Source organism: Rhineura floridana, chromosome 12 (assembly GCF_030035675.1).
Source record: "Rhineura floridana isolate rRhiFlo1 chromosome 12, rRhiFlo1.hap2, whole genome shotgun sequence".
Taxonomy (NCBI): Eukaryota; Metazoa; Chordata; class Lepidosauria; order Squamata; family Rhineuridae; genus Rhineura; species Rhineura floridana.
This window is the reverse complement of record NC_084491.1, coordinates 4,168,164-4,185,195: the sequence shown is the minus strand read 5'-3', so window position 1 is coordinate 4,185,195 and position 17,032 is coordinate 4,168,164. Positions and strand designations below refer to the sequence as shown.

The 17,032-nt window shown below is 43.3% G+C and overlaps 1 protein-coding gene across 4 annotated transcripts in view; it reads left to right on the top strand.

The window, feature by feature from the left end:
* The window catches only part of LOC133368586 (tetraspanin-15-like), a 138,189-nt gene extending 124,156 nt beyond the window's left edge, over window positions 1-14,033 (top strand). Inside the window, exon 7 of one of the 4 annotated variants that reach the window (XM_061593004.1) lies at window positions 13,223-14,033. In XM_061593004.1, coding sequence (XP_061448988.1) covers window positions 13,223-13,453 — 231 coding nt within the window. In that variant the 3' untranslated portion in view covers window positions 13,454-14,033. The remainder of the gene's footprint in view (window positions 1-13,222) is intronic. The other 3 variants (XM_061593002.1, XM_061593003.1, XM_061593001.1) reach the window with 3 other exon arrangements.
* The last annotated feature ends 2,999 nt before the right edge of the window (window positions 14,034-17,032 follow it).

Here is a 17,032-nt window from a genome sequence, read left to right as displayed (position 1 = left end):
CATTTTGCCATCCTCATTTAGTAGATGCACCACCATTTCTTTTCTCTGTATTTTACTATGGATGTACCTGAAGAAAGCTTTTTTGTTGCTTTTGGCATATCTCTCTCAATCTCTCATTCTCAGCTTTAGCCTTCCTGACACCATCCCTGCAATTCAATGCTACTTGTCTGTAGTCTTGTGGTCTGGCCTTCCATCCACTTTCTGTTATGTGTCCTTTTTTGTTTTTGAGGTCATCTCTAAGCTTCTGTGAATCCACATTAAGCTTCTTCTACTATCTTCCCCCTTTTTTCCTTGATGGAATTGTTTGCCATTGTGCCTTTAGAATTTCCTCTTTTAGACACTCCCACCCATCTTGGACTCCTTTTCACATTAGGGTTGCTTGCCATGGAACCTTACTTACCATTGTTGTGAGTTTATTAAAATCGGCTTTCCTGAAGTCCAGGGTACACCTATGGCTACCTTCACCTTTTGCTTCCTTTAGAATCAAGAACTCTAGTATGGCGTGGTCACTTTCTTATTACACCAACAAATAAATGGTTAGATTGCCTTCCTTCTCTAACTCTTACCATATTTGTTAACTTAACCATACACACAGAGTCGCATACTTTCATAATCCACTTTTCCAAAGCTGGTGCTCTCATTTTTTTCCAGGTATAGCAAACAGTTAATCTTGCAGCAGTCAATAAGTGTTGAAATAATTCTTTATCCTCTGCCTACATAAATATATATAACCAAATAAAATAACCAAACACAATAACTAAAGCATCCCTCAGCGGAGTGTATCCCATTATTATATCAATTTCCCTTTGATATATCTTCCCAACATGTCTTTATTTTGGGACATGCCCCAAATACATGTTGTACCGCAGCCTGGATCTCTCTCCCAGTTGCTTTGATATGAGTTAGCTCTTAAACCCATATGTATGATAGCTTCATATAATTTAAGTTTTGTTTTTATTGTTAAATTGCTTTGAGAGGTTTCACAGGAAGTGATTCGTAAATGGAATTATAGTCCATGTGGATTTATTTATTTAGCTTTATATCCATCCTTCCTCACAAAGGAGCCCAGGGAGGTAAACACATTAACAACAAAACATTTTAATAACAACAAAGAGCATTCTAAAAACAATTAAAAACATTCAAAAACAGTTGCAGATGAAAACGTTCTATCTAGTCATCTCCAGGTTGCCAGGAACAGTCTCCTTCAGCCATCAAATGCCTGCGTAAACGGGAAGGTTTTCAAATTCCTTCTGAAAGTTAGTAATGATGGAGACAGACACACCTGACCAGGGAGGGCATTCCACAGTCAGGGTCATCTCCAACTGGGCGCCACCAACAAGGCCTCACTGGCTGATTGTAGGGTGCAAGATGGTTGATACTGGGGAAGGTGCTCTTTTATATACTGTTCTGTCACAGGGTGCATTCCTGCTTCAGGGTGACTGCCAATTCATTAGTTAGAGGCAGTTAGTTTGTTAATTCTGGCTAGACAAAAGCACCAAATGATAAGCATCTAATAGCATTTGTTGCTGAGTACACACATATAAGTAAGTGTAAAATATCTCATGTCCCTTGACAGCAGCGTTTGGAAGACCCCTTTCTATCATTCACAACCTGGATGGATCTTCAGCTGTGCAGAGTGATATTTCTCCCCCTCTCTGGCCTCCCCCACTGACTTCTCTCTCTGTTGTGTCTGCTGTTCCTGGCCCAATCCCTGTCTGTGTAACAGGCTGCTAGATACATCTTTTCAGCATACATGGCCCCCCTATAGTAAAACGAGTTGTACATCATGACATTTTCCTCCTGGCCAGTCTTGTGCCCCTCATGATCTAATAGAGAAGGAATGTGACCTCCTGCTAGAGGGTATCTGGATATGAGCTGACTCACACTTACTCTACAAAGCATCTGATGATTAATTCCATCCACTTTGCAAAGCGGGTGGGCTGCAATACTACAATATTATAAGATCTCCCATAGACCCTAAATATGGCATTTGAGAGGTGATTAGTGAATGTCACTTACACATTTGTGCAACAGTCTTGCGCAAAACTCAGTATAGGTACTTGGGTCCCAAGCCATTTAGGACTTCATATGTTAGTACTTAACACCTTGAATCAGGTCCAGTAGCTCGCTGGCAGCCAGTGCTGTCTTTTCAGGATTGATGTCACATGATCCCATTGGGTTACTCCACTAATCAGTCTAGCAGCCTCATTGAGCGCTATCTGCAGCCTCCGAGTTGTCTTCAAGGGCAGCTGCATATGCAATGCATTACAGTAGTCCAGACGAAATCATCACAACAAGATTGAATGAAAGTCACTATAGCATAATCCAGAGATCAAAATAGGGAGGAGAGATGTTTTCTGGAACAGCTAGCAAGAAAGAAAAAGTTTAATATCCCAGTTAATGAGATCTTATGAGACTTCTAAAACAGAATAGTGCAATCCTGTATATGTCTACTCATAAACAAAGTTCAGTAGGACTTACTGTCTGGTACGGGCGTAATATAAGAGTGCATCTTTCCTGAGCTACAGGCTAAATGTAATATCCCTCCAATAGCCATCATGGCAATCTGTACAATTAAAACCCTGTTTAGCAACAAAATTTGGCCCTTGAACAGATGGTGCTCCAGCAAATCAGCTCCCCCCACTATGCTTAGATCTTTGGGGATGCATGCTCATGTTAGATCTAACTAATACAATCAATTTAGACACCATATGTAATGGGAAAACTCCACAACTCAGTATGAAATGGGCTTGAGTAAAAATAATTTTGTAGGATACTTTAATCCTTTCAGCTCAGTCCTACTCAACAGAGAGTCACGTTGTGTTCCTGATAACACCACTGGGGAACATGGCAAGGCCCGATGGCTCCCTGCCATCATCTAGGGTTGCCAACCCTGGCTGAGGAAATTCCTGGAGATTTTTTTCAAACTGAGATTGAATTTCTACATGTTGCTTTCCTGTATAAATTCATGGAGCCAATTTCACCTCTTTAATTCGCCTTTACTGTTTAAACCTATACTTGGAGAACCAGACCTTTAGAGGCCAGACAGCACACACCCTTTTATTTAGTTTATTTAGTTTATATTATTTTTGTTCTTTGTTTTCTTCTCTCAGTATACTCTTGTTTTCTTTCTGTGTGTCATTTTTTGTCATTCTGTAAAAACTACGAAAAACCTATAAAACCAAGAGGATTTTTTTAAAAAAGGAAACCTCGGGGAGAGTCTCCAAAGAGAACCTCTAGCAGAGGCCATTTCTGTCATCATCTTAAGCTTGTTCTATCCTCCCTCTCTGCTGCTAGGTGGCCACCATGACACCTTCATACTAAAATATAAAGTGATGTTTTTGCCTTAAAGCTGGGTTGCTTGTCATCCGCTTCCTGCTTTTTAAATTGATATTTGGGCTGGCCTCTTGCTATTTGCTAAGATCTGGGTTCTTTTTTAAGAAGTGCAGAAACTCTGCACAGGTCATATTAACGTTCCATTTCACCTGCAGCTCAGCCTTCACAATGCTGTCACTCAGGCTGTTTCTGTCTTTGTTGCACAGTTGTGTCATTAAACTGAAAACTCTCCCAGTAGGCTTCAGACACAGGAATAGAAAGTGTGAAAGAGACCAGTTTCTTCATTTGGCTGCCACTGTCCTCTGGCATTTGTCTGAAAACCTCCACCCATCTCCAATCTATATTCTGCTCCTTGGAGACAATCTCTTTATTTGCTGTAAAACACAGTAGTCCTCATACAACTTTTGTCAATGTCAATCTCAATGTGGAGTACTGTAGCAAGAGCCTGTAAATCTGCCCATTTTACATCATTGTGAGCACTGACATTTTTTTAAAAAAAGCGATGTTTCATCATCATACCATTTCTCTAGGGATTCAGTGCACTGTGTCAGTGTCTTATAGGCTTCCTCTCTGGATTTTCTGTTGTCAGCTGGAGACACAGTGTGCAAAATGACTTGGGCTGATCTTCCATATAATTTGTCCTCTGTTCTCCTGTTCAGTTTTGAAGGGAGGCTTTCCAAGACACCAAGGAGTTCTGTGGAGCTGACATCATTACATTCCAGTGTCTTCACAGCAAAACTCAAAGCCTTCATCCCATGTTTGAGGCAATTGTGGATTATATGACATATGCATCCCTCTTGTGGTCATGAAATTGTTTTAATTTCTGATACACTGACTTGTGTTTTCCAAAATGTACAGAGGCATTGTCAACCACATAAGAAGACACACTGTGAATGCTGAGACAATTCTTCTGTAGAATATCGGAGATCCATGTCGCAATTGCCTCACTTACCTCGTCATTGTAAAGATCAAGCAAGCCATGCTTAAATCCCTCTATCACCGAAAAATAACATACAGTTAATGGGAAGCATTTCCTGTGTTCCTCGTTGGAGGTGTCATACCCAACTGAAAAAACTGTGCATTATCCAAATCGTTAAGCAAAAGTTGTAGTGATTTTGGTGCCAAAATATTTTCTGCTATGCTGGTTGCTTTTGTCTGCCTGCAATATATATATATATATATTTGCAGTTTCAGAATCAGGCAATGTTCTTGGAAGCATTTGGTTTGCACAGTCTTGGCTCAGGCAGCATGCAGCGGCAACACGCTTAGCTACGGAGAGATACAGGGAACTGTTTTTGAATACTTAGCTCCTCCTCTCTGTCACTCCTGTCTGTCTCTGCACCCCTACCAGTCTCCTAACTCTATTTTGCAATGTTTACCCAGGACTGGTTTCCATGGTTTTTCTCTTTACCATTAACCAGCTTTGTATCTCCTGCACCTTCTTGCTCAGGCCTCTTGAGATGACAGGCTGCTGTGGAACCACAATGGTGGCCTGTCACATCTCCAGTATTGGCCTCAAGAGGTTCTTGAAGATCAGGGTCAATTCCTGGACTTGGGGCCAGACCTGGAGGGTTGGCAGTTCTCCTGGAGAATAGAGCTCAGTTCCTGGTCATTCCACGCCAAACATGGAGAGTTGGCAACCCTACCATCAACCCCTGCCACCAATCCTCCCTACTGCTGCACCCCATTCCAGCATTCCCTGAATTTACCCAGACATTGCCACACATACTTGTGGTTTGGGGATATCTGAGTGCTTCAGATACATTGATTTGTACTGGTGACGAAGAAAATAATTCTGCTGGCTCAGTGATAGAGCACCTGTTTTTCATGCAAAAGGTCTCAGGTTCAATCCCCAGCATCTCCAGTAGGGCTGGAAGAGACCTCTAAGGCCTAAAACTCCAGAGAGCTGCTGCAAGTCAATGCAGTTGCAGATCAGCCTTCCCCAACCTGGTGCCCTCCTTTGGACCATCTTGGGGCTGATGGGAGTTGTAGTCCAAAAATAGGTGGTGCACACCAGGTTAGGGAAATCTGGTGCAGACAGTGCTGGGCTTGATGGGCCCACGGTCTGAGCTGGCAGTTCCTGTGTAACAATGATACGCAGCTAGACCTTCACATAAAAGACAGAAACGGTTTGTATGCTTTACATAGTGTTCTGTCTAGCTTACACAGCTTTCTACGTTTCTCTGAAACAGGAAATACACATTGAAACATGAAATATACATGTAGACTTTGTATGTTTTTAATTATATGTATTTTTTATCTGGAAGCCGCCATGAGTTCCAGTTTTGGAAAAATGGCGGGGTATAAATAAAGACAATAATAATAATAACAACAACAACAACTATCACCTTGGCTGCTGGCTGCCTCTCCTTTCCTCTGTATCCTCTCAGCCTTATTCTACTTTTTTTACTTTCCTTGAGATTTAATTTTAAGAGTATATGCAGCACCCAGGGTTGTGTCCAGAGTCCCAGGGGGTCTTGGACCACTTACTTTTTGGGGAACAGGGTCCCTATGTCTCCAATGTTCTTTCCTGATGATTGGAGCTAATCAGAGTGAAGGGAGACAAGTCAGCCATTGAGAAGACTCTTCCCAGTAGCTAACACACTCCCCTTTCATGCTGATTTGCTCCTAGGAATGTCTGTTGTGGGAAGGACTGAGGAGTGTGGAGACAACAAGCAACCAAGGGAAAGTGGAAAAGGAGGGAGGGAAGAACTTGGGTTAAAGGGGGTCTTTCTGCTGCACAGCCTTCAGTCTCTGTGTTAGCAAGGATCTTATTTTCAACCCAGCAGCAAAAAGAGAGGGGAGGGGGAAGATGTGTGGTAGTCAGAAGTAGTAGGGGAGGAGAAGAGAAAGAGAGAGAAAATATGTTCGGGGGAGACAAAGTGTGTGTGTGTGGTGGTGGTGTTTCAGCTTTTAATGACGTTCTTATATATGTGTGTTGTACATGGTAAGGTGAAATGCAAATGAATATTCCAGTGAGAGAGAGAGAGAGAGAGAGAGAGAGAGAGGTGCAGCCAACACCAGAGGTTAAGAACAGGAATTTCTATGCTTAACCTTCTTCCTAAAACTCATAAGCTCTGCCCAAAAGCAGTTACTTTGAGTCTTAGTATGACAACCAAAAAGGGAAACTCAGCAAAGGAAGTTCCTTACCTTATAGCATCTTCATACATTTGCCCACATGTGCACAGAAAATAGTAGATCTATCTGAAAGGTTAGATCTGCCTTGGATCTAGCCTTTCAGCTAGATGCTCTTTTTTGCATGGAGATCTGCATTTATCATTGCAGTACATCAGTAAGGGAAAGTACTCCAAACAAAGTTAGAGACTGAAAGCTCATCTTAGAACAGTGGTTCCCATCCTGGGGGCTGTGACCCCATGGGGGCCGTGAAGTAATCCATAGGGGGCCACGAACAATAAAGAAATGAATTATTAATTTTTTTAAAAAACTCTTCACTCCCTGGACGCTGTCTGCTCCCCACTGCCACTGTAGATGACACCTTCCTCTTGTTCCAAACAAGAGGAGAGGGCTTTTGCTGAAGCCCAGAGCATCTTTCAGGTGCGCCAAGGGCAGGCATCTGCCTATACCAGCCTTTCCCAACTAGTGGGCCACCAGATGTTGTTGGACCACAACTCCCATCAGCCTCAGCCAGCATTGCCAATGGTCAGGAAAGATGGGAATTGTGGTCCTACAACATCTGGTGGCCCACTAGTTGGGAAAGGCTGGCCTATACCATGTATGGCAGACGCCAAAGGAGGCTGAGGGTGGAGCTACCTGGCAGAAGAGGGGATTACTATTGCCAACTCCCGTCTCCTCACACTGCCGCTGCTGATGACACCCTTACTCTGAACGAGAGGAGAGGGCTTTTCATGAAGCAAAAAGAAGCAAGGCTGCAAGGAAAGACTGCTTTCCCCTTTCCTTCCTGGCAGCCGGCCTGCCTGCCTTTCTTGACTCCTGCTTCACTGCCACCTCCTTTTAGAAATTATTCTTATTTGCAAGGCCACCCAGATCTCGCCTTCAGCCCAGATGATGCCAAGGAGCAGTGAGGAAGCTCAGGACTTGCTCACCCACATATCTGAGGCTAAATGCGTGTGCCAGCATCCCCCTTTTCTTCCACCTACACTCCACCACCCCCCATCTCTCTGTCCAAGATGCTGTGGCAGTTGAGGGCTTCCCACGTGCCCAAATGCATGCACACCTGCAGATGTTTGCACGAGGGGCAGGTGTGTTTGTGCGTGTGCTGATCTGTCTTCTGCTCCACTCTCATTCCCCAAGTGCATGCTAACCAAGTCGTCAGTTCAAGGCCTAAAAGCACTAGCCCCCCTCAATCTATCCACCCTTTTGTCTTCACATTCTAGCATCCCCACCACTACCACAATGCTGTTTTGCAATTATCATCATCATTATTATTTTTAAAAGGTCAGCAGGTTGGCTGAGGCAGGGGTCCACATACTGCAGCTGAAATGTATTTATTTAATTATTACTGCATTTATATCCCCCCTTTCCTCCAAGTTGCTCAAGGTGGTGCACAAAGTTCTCCTCCTTTCCATTTTATCCTTACATCAACCCTGTGAGATAGATCAGGCTGAGAGACTGTGTCTGGTCCAAGGTCATCCAGTGGCTGGGTGGGGATTTAAACCTGGATCTTAGTCTGACACTGTAACCGACATCTTCAGCCTGTGTGTGTGGAGCAGGAGGGGGATACCAATTTGATTGGACCTTTGCATTAAGAAAAGAAAGCAACACCTCCTTGTCTGCAGGGAGATTTTTATGGAAAGGGACATTTGGATATGTGATTTTGCCATGAACAATTTTTTCAGTTAACAGAGACTAAAATTACAATTGGGGGGGGGACAATTTTTTTGAGCTTACAAAGAGGGTCCCATACTAATAAAGGTTGTATAATCTTAGAACAGGGTGTGGCTGTGCAGTGGCATGGCTGTGAGGGGTGTGCTGTGACTATCATGCAGGGACCCTGTACTTCTGAATTTGTCACTGTACTACAGGTGGTACCAATGGGTGCTATGTGCTGAAGGTTAGGGTGGAAATATCTTACAGCATTTCTTTGTACTGTCTGTTGCTGGAGCAAGGGATAGTTTGGGGGTATTGATTTATTGCAGCAGTGAAGCTTAATTCAATTTTTTAAAAAAATAAGTTTAAGACAAAAAACGGGTGGTGATTTTTCAGGGACAAGTATATGGTTTTGATTTATCTATGGCATACATTATATTTCTACCATATATTTCTTACTACAACAACAATAATGTACCAGACAATCTGTAATTGTCCTTGCCAAGTAGAAATAGTAGGATAATAGTAGAAGTAGTTGGATCATTTTGTGTAAGTCCACAGGACTGTAGCCTTACCAGAAATGCTGGTCCCATTGAGAAAGTGAGATGAAGCCTTTAATGTGAACCAAGCAATGTTTAAACACTGAATGGAAGTTGAGCCAAATAAAATTGTCATCCCAGTTACTTTTCTTTGTGGCTGGTGGAACCAAAAACCTGTCATTATCTAGAGAGATCTGATAGCTTTTAAGACACTTGAAAGACTGATGTGAACATCCATTGATTTTTTTCCTGCTAAGAGTCTCTGATCAAATAAGCATTGCAGATTTTTAAAGCACACACATACACAAAAACCTACACGATCTGTGATCACAAACATAGGACTAAACTTCTGAGCGCACATATAATGAGCACCAATGATTCTTTTGCAATATAACCTGGGGGAGGGGGGGAGTCAGTCTGTGTAAGCCACAGTTTGATTGAATTTGGTCCAAACTGTTTCCCTGCAAATAAGCTGTTATTTGAGTTATCAAGGAGTTAAAGCAAATCAAGCAATTTCCCCGATTTTGCCTAAATGCCTGCTGTTCCTAGTGAACACAGGATGGTGCTGATTAATGCTCTCACAATTAGTATTTATCATCAGCATCTGTTCTCTAGCTAACAGCTTCTATCTGATTATTTCTGAAGAACAGAACACATTCTCTGTTACAGTATATTGCTTACAATTGCTGCATTGGAACCATTATGAAGGAAAATGTCAGGTGAAATCAGAAAGTTATAAATAAGCCCACTTTGCAAATGAAGAAGTAGCACTTGTAAGCAGAAAATAGCTCTATATTTATTTGTGACAACATACGATATCAAGCTGTCTCTTGATCTGAGATAACAGAGACCTAGTTTATAGCTTTTGATGGTGGCCAGGATGTTACTAAAATCCCAGTTGCTATTGGTGCTTCTCCATCCAGTTATCTACAATATTAATAGTGGCCCATATAGTGCAAATCATAGAATGGTAGAGTTGGAAGGGGCCTATAAGGCCATTGAGTCCAACCCGCTGCTCAATGCAGGAATCCAAATCAAAGCATTCCCGACAGATGGCTGTCCACCTGCCTCTCGAATGCCTCCAGTGTTGGAGAGCCCACTATCTCTCTAGGTAATTGATTCTATTGTCGTATGGCTCTAACAGTTAGGACGATTTTCCTGATGTTCAGTCAAAATCTGGCTTCCTGCAACTTGAGCCCATAATTCCATGTCCTGCACTCTGGGACGATTGAGAAGGGATCCCGGCCCTCCTCTGTGTGGCAACCTGTCAAGTACTTAAAATAGTGCTATCCTATCTTCCCTCAGTCTTCTCTTCTCAAAGCTAAACATGCCCAGTTCTTTCAGTCTCTCCTCATAGGGCTTTGTTTTAAGTCCCCTTATCATCTTTGTTGCCCTCATCTGAACATTATACCTATCAAGTTGTATTTACCCTCCTGTATTCAGAGTTCAAATTTGTTGTCTTTATTTACCATACTCTGGGCATTAGTATACAGACATTGAAGATCATGTGATTTATGACCTGGCTTCCTTCCTACATTTTTATGGGCCCCATTAGAGCTGTTCTTTCCATTCCTGTTGCTGTGCATAAGCCTTCATCAATTGTTACCTCCAAGTTTATGTCTCCCTCCCCGTTAGGATTCAGTTTAAAACCCTGCTGATGAGGTTTGCCATGCTGTGGCCAAACATTCTTCCCAGTCCTTGTGAGGTGCAACCCATCACTTGCCAGCAGTCCATCTTCCAAGAAGGCCCATCTAGTGAAGCAGAATATTGGAAGTTTCCAGACAGAAATTAAGAAGTACTTCTTCAATAGTGCTGAGTTTAATGGTAGAATTTGCTCCCACAAAATGTAGTGATTGCCACTAACGTGGATGGTTTTAAAGGAGGATTAAACACATTTGTGGAGGATAAGGCTCTCAATGGCTACTAGCCATGATGGCTAGTATGTTCTCCTCTCCATGGTCGGAGGCAGTATGTTTCTGAATGCCAGTTGCTGGGAATTGCAAGTAGGGAGAGCACTGTAGCATCCAGATCCTGCTGGCAGGTTTCCCATGGAGGCATCTGGTTCACTATGACAACAGGATGCTGGACTAGGTGGACTATTGGTCTGATCCAGCTTCAGGGCTCTTTTTCTTACATTCTTACATTCAGAGCATAATAGAAACAAGCAAGCAGACTCTGAAAAACAGGTTGATCCTGCTTCAGATTGTGTGTACTGGGAGTTTTATTCTGTTTCCTGACTCCTAACTGAGCAGAGCAAAGGAAGCTGCTTCAGCTGGTCTAGAGGATATTGTTGTTGTTGTTATTATTATTATTATTATCATAATCATCTTTATTTATATCCCGCCCTTTTTCCAAACTGGAACTCAAGGCGGCTTCCAGATAAAAATAAGTACATTTCATTAAGAACCTACAAAAATATAAAACATATAAACATATAAAATCAGGGTATACAAGCAAGCCAGTTCTCAGATCCTTAAAAACAATTTAAAACAACTTACAATCTGCTTGCATATTTCCAAAAAGAAAACAAAAACAGTATTATGATCAGGCTCCAGTGCTCTCTCATCCAAAGGAAATGGAGATTACAGTCCTTTGGAATCAAATCCTAGCAAACACAGTAGCTGTATTTGCATGTAACCATCCTCACAACCATGGTTTAACCGTGGTTGGATTATATGTGTGTGAGCCAGAAGAAGCCCAAGCGAGGCTCAAGCTTCCGTATGCCTCCTCCTCTGCTATTCCCTGGAGAAGGATTTCAGCAGCATCTAGTTTTGCTTTCATAGACTCTGGCTCAGACTGGGCTTTAAAAAGAGCTGTAGTTAAACAAGTCAGCTTCTGTCTTAAAGTTGCTGTATAGGCCTGAATCTCACCCATGCTCAGTCCTGCTTGTGTTCATTATGCTAAATCGTTGTTTGGCATTAAGCACATTGGGACTTTACTTCTGAGAAAATATCAACAGGCTTGTGTAGCATAGCCTCACCTCTCACTGCTCAGGGAACTGGGAAGTGTGTGCCATTACTTAAGAGGATTTCCAGAGGGATACTTAAGAGGCTGAGTCACAAACTGGGCTATTCTTGCTGGAGGCTACCATGGGAGTTTCTTTACAATGCAGTGTAAATTAGGCTTCTTTATAACATATGGAATAACAATTATAAAACAATATGAACAATCGTTTCAAAAATGAGCTTCAGGGAGTAGAGTTCTTAAACTGCAGGACCCGTATTTGAATGAAATAAACTTGAAGTTATTGGGGCTTTGCAAAAAAACAACCCTAGAACTGATCCCAAAAGAGGAATAGAAATGAAATGGTGTGTTAATCTTTCAAAGACCTGAATGTAGAACAAATTTGTTAAAGTGAATGGAGAATGATAAAATGAGAAGGGAATTATTGTGCACTGTCTAGCACCAGCAGAGCCTGGAGGGCCACCTATCAGAGATGCTGTAGCAGTGGATTTTCTGCATCACCGGGGGGTTGGACTAGATAACCTTTGAGGTCACATCCAACTCTATGATTCTATGCCAGGAATTGCTAAAGTAATGCCCTCCAGATGTTGAACTCCAGCTCACATCAGCCTCAGCCAGCATGGCCAAATCCCAAATTGTTGTGAAGGTAAAATGGGGAGACCGCATCTACATTGATTGCCCTGAACTCCTTAGACAAAGGATGGGATCCACTTGGGTGTGTAGCTGCGGGAAAGGTATATTTATTCTGTTAAATGCAATATTCAGCAACATATTTTTAAAGAGTCAGCCTTCCTCTCTGGGCTCATTCTCCCTCTCAGACTCATACCTCCCCCATGCCCCTCCCTCCCTCCCTCCCTCCCTGCCTTCATGTTCTTTCATATAATTGCTCATACCAGAACATGCAGAGACTTTAAAATAGACATAATTGGGAAATAGCCATCCCTGCTAGGGTTGCAAGGTTCTTGGAGGCGTCTTCTGTATCTTTAGAAGTTGGGCAGGGGGGAGGGAGAATTCCACTTTGTGGTTTTTCCCATTACAGAGTTGCAAGAACACCTGCACTTTTGGCTGACTTTCTCTTCTCCTAAAGATACAGGATCAGGATCAGGCCCTGAACCTGGCAACCCTACTCCCTGCGTATATAATATTAAAAATTAGCAGCCAGAGCTAGAGATCCAACAGGGCCAGCAGCCGGGACCCAATGGCAATAACGCCCGGGAGGCATTTGGACTTAATCACCAAAGAGTGTGATTTGGATTTTAAGAGCAATCTGCTACTAGAACTGTTAGAAAGGAGGCAGAGTAGGACCAGCCAAAGGGGCCTCTGTTACCCACTGGTGCTAAGAAAGTCCACTCCCAAGGGCACCCAAATGGACCCACTGCCCTCTGCTGCTGTGCTGGGACACTGAGGCATTCTTAATTGCAATGGACTTTGCCTGCAGGCTCTACTTCAGTCCTGATCAGGCTTGAGGCTGCTTTGCTTGGGTTATACATACTGAGCCTGCTGCATCAGGAAAACTCTGGCCGTCACACACACACTGTCATAATTTTAAAAGATCAGTGTTAACAACTTCCTCTTCTCTCCATCTTTTCTTGCAGGTAGTAGGCTTGGTGATGACCTGGTTATACTGGCAAAAGCTCAATGAGATTCATTCCAGTCTGGACACTGTGGATTTCAAGCTACTGGACATGACTGGCTACAACTTTGCCACTCTGGACCTCACCGGTGCTGGCTGGTGCTGGTGTTTACCCCGTGAAGGCGGCTACTTGCCAGTCCTTGGCAAAGATGACGATGTGGTAGATGATGGCATCTGCCAAAGTAAAGTATGATGTTTTGGGACTGTCTGAGCAACCGACCTCAGAGAATCTGATCAAGGCCTTTGGTCATCCACAGATGGAGAATAGCAATGTGTTTTCTTAAAATTAGCAGAGAAATAAATAAATAAGTATCACCAAGGATGCTTTGTCTTCAAAGTCCCACACAGTCTTCAGAAGATGGGGTGGGATGCATGTTGGTGTTAATGTTCATTATTCAGGTTCAGAAAGTGTCCTTTTTTCTGATTTTAGGATCCCACCACTTTTTGTATGCCCCTTTTGGAACTAAAATATCTTTATCTGATATCTTTCACTGAATGCATCCTAGAAGTTAAGAGCAGATACAACATAAAAGTTGTCCATTTTAGCGTCCTGTTTAAAATGCTTCTTCTTTCGCCCAGATGCACCATCTGTCCCTTGAAGCCTTGTGGATCTATTTGCGGCTCAGCTTCCTTCCATGCAATTTTTAAGGTGTCTTTCTTCTTTGCTACATAAACCAAGCTAAACGGGAATCATAATGATGCCACAGCTATGTAGTCAGCAGATGTAGCTCTGGGGCACAGTGGAGGACTTTCCTTGGAAGTCTGGTCTAAAACCCAGGGTGGATTCACTGTTCCACTGACATCAGAGCTGCCAGATTCCACTGTAGCGGCATCACTGAGGGACAAGCAAAACCAGTCCGTCCTTTCCATGTACATTGATATAACCACATTGCCTGATCAACAGAAACATTCCCTCATGGCACTGTGGCAATTCCACTACAGCGAAATGTTGCAAAGCAACAGGCGTCAGCCTTGGCAACAAGGACCCATTCCTCTTGGGAGGACATATTCACACCCGTTGTGGCTAAAATGGGGGCCTTTTGGGGGGAGACACAAAAATGCTTGCAAAGTGTAGCTTCCTGTTTTAGCTCAGCACTACACACACTCTGCACCAAAGGGCCTCGCCTTGTCTGGTAGTTCTCTGTTAAATACAGAACCTACCTAGCCTTTGTGTATATGGCTAAGAAGTGGGTCCTGACCAAACAGAATCCCCAGGCTACATACCTGATCCTTACAGAAGAGTGTGGCCTCATCCAGAGCAGGCATTTCCCCAACCTCCTGGTCTACCGAGGAGCCCCCGATGCTATCATCTGCAACTTTGTCACATCTGGATTGAGCTGAGGTTTGTTCGCCACAACTGGCCCACCAGTGATGTTCCCCTTGCAGGGATGTCACTCCCTGTATTAAAGGCATATAGTGGCATCACCACTCACCCGGAATGATATCAACAAATTTGTACCCATGCTGAGCATTGGTAAGTTGCTGTGAAGTCCTAGCAGTAAAGTCTTTAATGCATAATCCAGTAGAGAGCCAGTGTGGTGTAGTGGTTAAGGTGCTGGACTACGACCTGGGAGACCAGGGTTTGAATCCCCACACAGCCATGAAGCTCACTGGGTGACTTTGGGCCAGTCACTGCCTCTCAGCCTCAGAGGAAGGAAATGGTAAAGCCACCTCTGAATACCGCTTACCATGAAAACCCTATTCATAGGGTCACCATAAGTCGGCATCAAGTTGAAGGCAGTCCATTTTCCATTTCCAGTAGTGAAATTCCAATCCAAAGACTTCCCAAAGTACTTGTTGTTTATCACCTCTTTCATAATTATGCATGCATGGTGTGGAGAAAGTGGGTAGAAAGACTTGTTTCTTCCTCTTTCATAATATTTATTTATTTATTATTTAATTTGTATCACTCCCTTCCTCCCAGCAGGAGAACTTGGAGCTATCCAATGAAGATGAATGTCAGGGCAGACATCAGGAAGTATTTTTTATTATTAGCATTCGCATTTATTGCCTGCCCTTCACCCAGAGGTCCTATGGCAGGTTGCAACAACCTTAAAATACAGTGTTAAAGACAGTGAAAAACAACCAGAATCACAAAATAGGGCAGGGCCTAAAAATATACGTCTCAGGTGTCAAAGGCCAGGGGAAAGAGCAGCATCTTCAGCATTCGCCTCAAGCTGTATAGCGAGGTTGCCGGACGCATCTCTGGGGAAGAAGTTCCACAATTTAGGGGCTGCCACAAAGAATGCCCTTTCCAGGCCACCCCCCCCAAGCTCCTGAAGGTGGGGGAACGAGCAAAAGTTGCTGAGGGTCTGTAGGGAGGGAGGCGTACATTCAGATAGTTGGGACCGAAGTCATTGAGGGTTTTAAACACTAGCATGAGCACAGGGCCCGAAAACAAACTGGCAAGCCAAGCAGCTGTTTTAAAATAGGGGTTATATGAGATTCCAAGTTATCTTCAAGTCCCACATAGAGCACATTGCAATAATCCAGTCGAAGTTACCAGAGCATGAAGTACTGTGGCCAAGTCATCTCTGTCCAAAAGGGGGCATAGCTGGTGAAACAGCAAGAGCTGGGAAAAGGCACCTGAGCCTCCAGTGACCAAGTTGGATCCAGGAGTATCCCGGCCCCAAGCTGCAGACCTGTTCCTTCCAAGGGAGTGCTACCCTGTCCAGAACAAGCCATCTCTCCACCCAAACATGAGGACTTTGGAGACATAACCCCTGTCTTTTGGGGATTCAGTCTCAGTTTATTGGCCCACATCCAGCCCTTCACCACCTCCAAGCACCGTTCCACCACCTCAGCTGCCTCTTGGATTTTTCCCTTCAGTCTTGGACTTTGCCAGTGAGTTGTAATAATACATTACCGTATTTATGAAAGGAATGTGCTGATGTTCTAACATATACAGCAGTGCTAAACAAAGGCATTGTTGTTACTTGATCAGCACCCAATAAAGAAAGAAGCCCCTTTTAGACAGCACTTGTGCTGGTCCAATGGATAAGTAGTTGGAACATAGATTGGAGAATTCTACTGTGGCATTACCCATGATCATAGGAACCTAACCTTACACTGACTGCAGCAGCTCTCTAGGGTTTCAGGCAGGGATATCTCCCACCCGACCTGGGAGGTAGGTGTCAAGAACATATCAAGAACGCCTGGTTTGCTAATAAAGATGGTTGTATGGCAGGGAATTGTAGGGAAAATATCTTGCCTGAATTAGGGCCTCTAGAAGGCCATGAGACTGTCAATTCCCACAGTTGAATCCAATTAATTAGGCAAATAGTGAGAACACCTGCTCATCAGCTGAGACTGGTACTCAAGGCTGGGAAGGTTGGAGACTGTTAGGTGTGAAAGCTCTGGAAGATTCTATCATCAGAAAGCTCTCTGGTTAATTAATTCCTGGTTGTTGCTGGGCTTTTCCCCATAAAAATAGAACTACCATTCTGGGTTTTTGTTCCCTAATGTTTCTTGGTGTTACCTGATGGTGGTGGGCTATTTTCCAACAGCTCTTCCGGCTATATGTCTCGGGGGGAGATGTGAAACTTTGCAGTTATTGTGTCTGTCTTCCTATAATGTGTGAGTATAGAGGCAAATTTGTTGTTTTTGTCCTGTGATTGAACTCTCTGTATTTTTGCTAAAGTACCTAATCTTCTGGGACTATTTTGCTGCTATATTTTTGCCCTTATAATTTTATTTTAATGAAGATTACCTCTTATTTATTAGTGTCTGTTCATTGCAGGGGAATTTTTGTCTGAATCCAGCACCTTGGCCA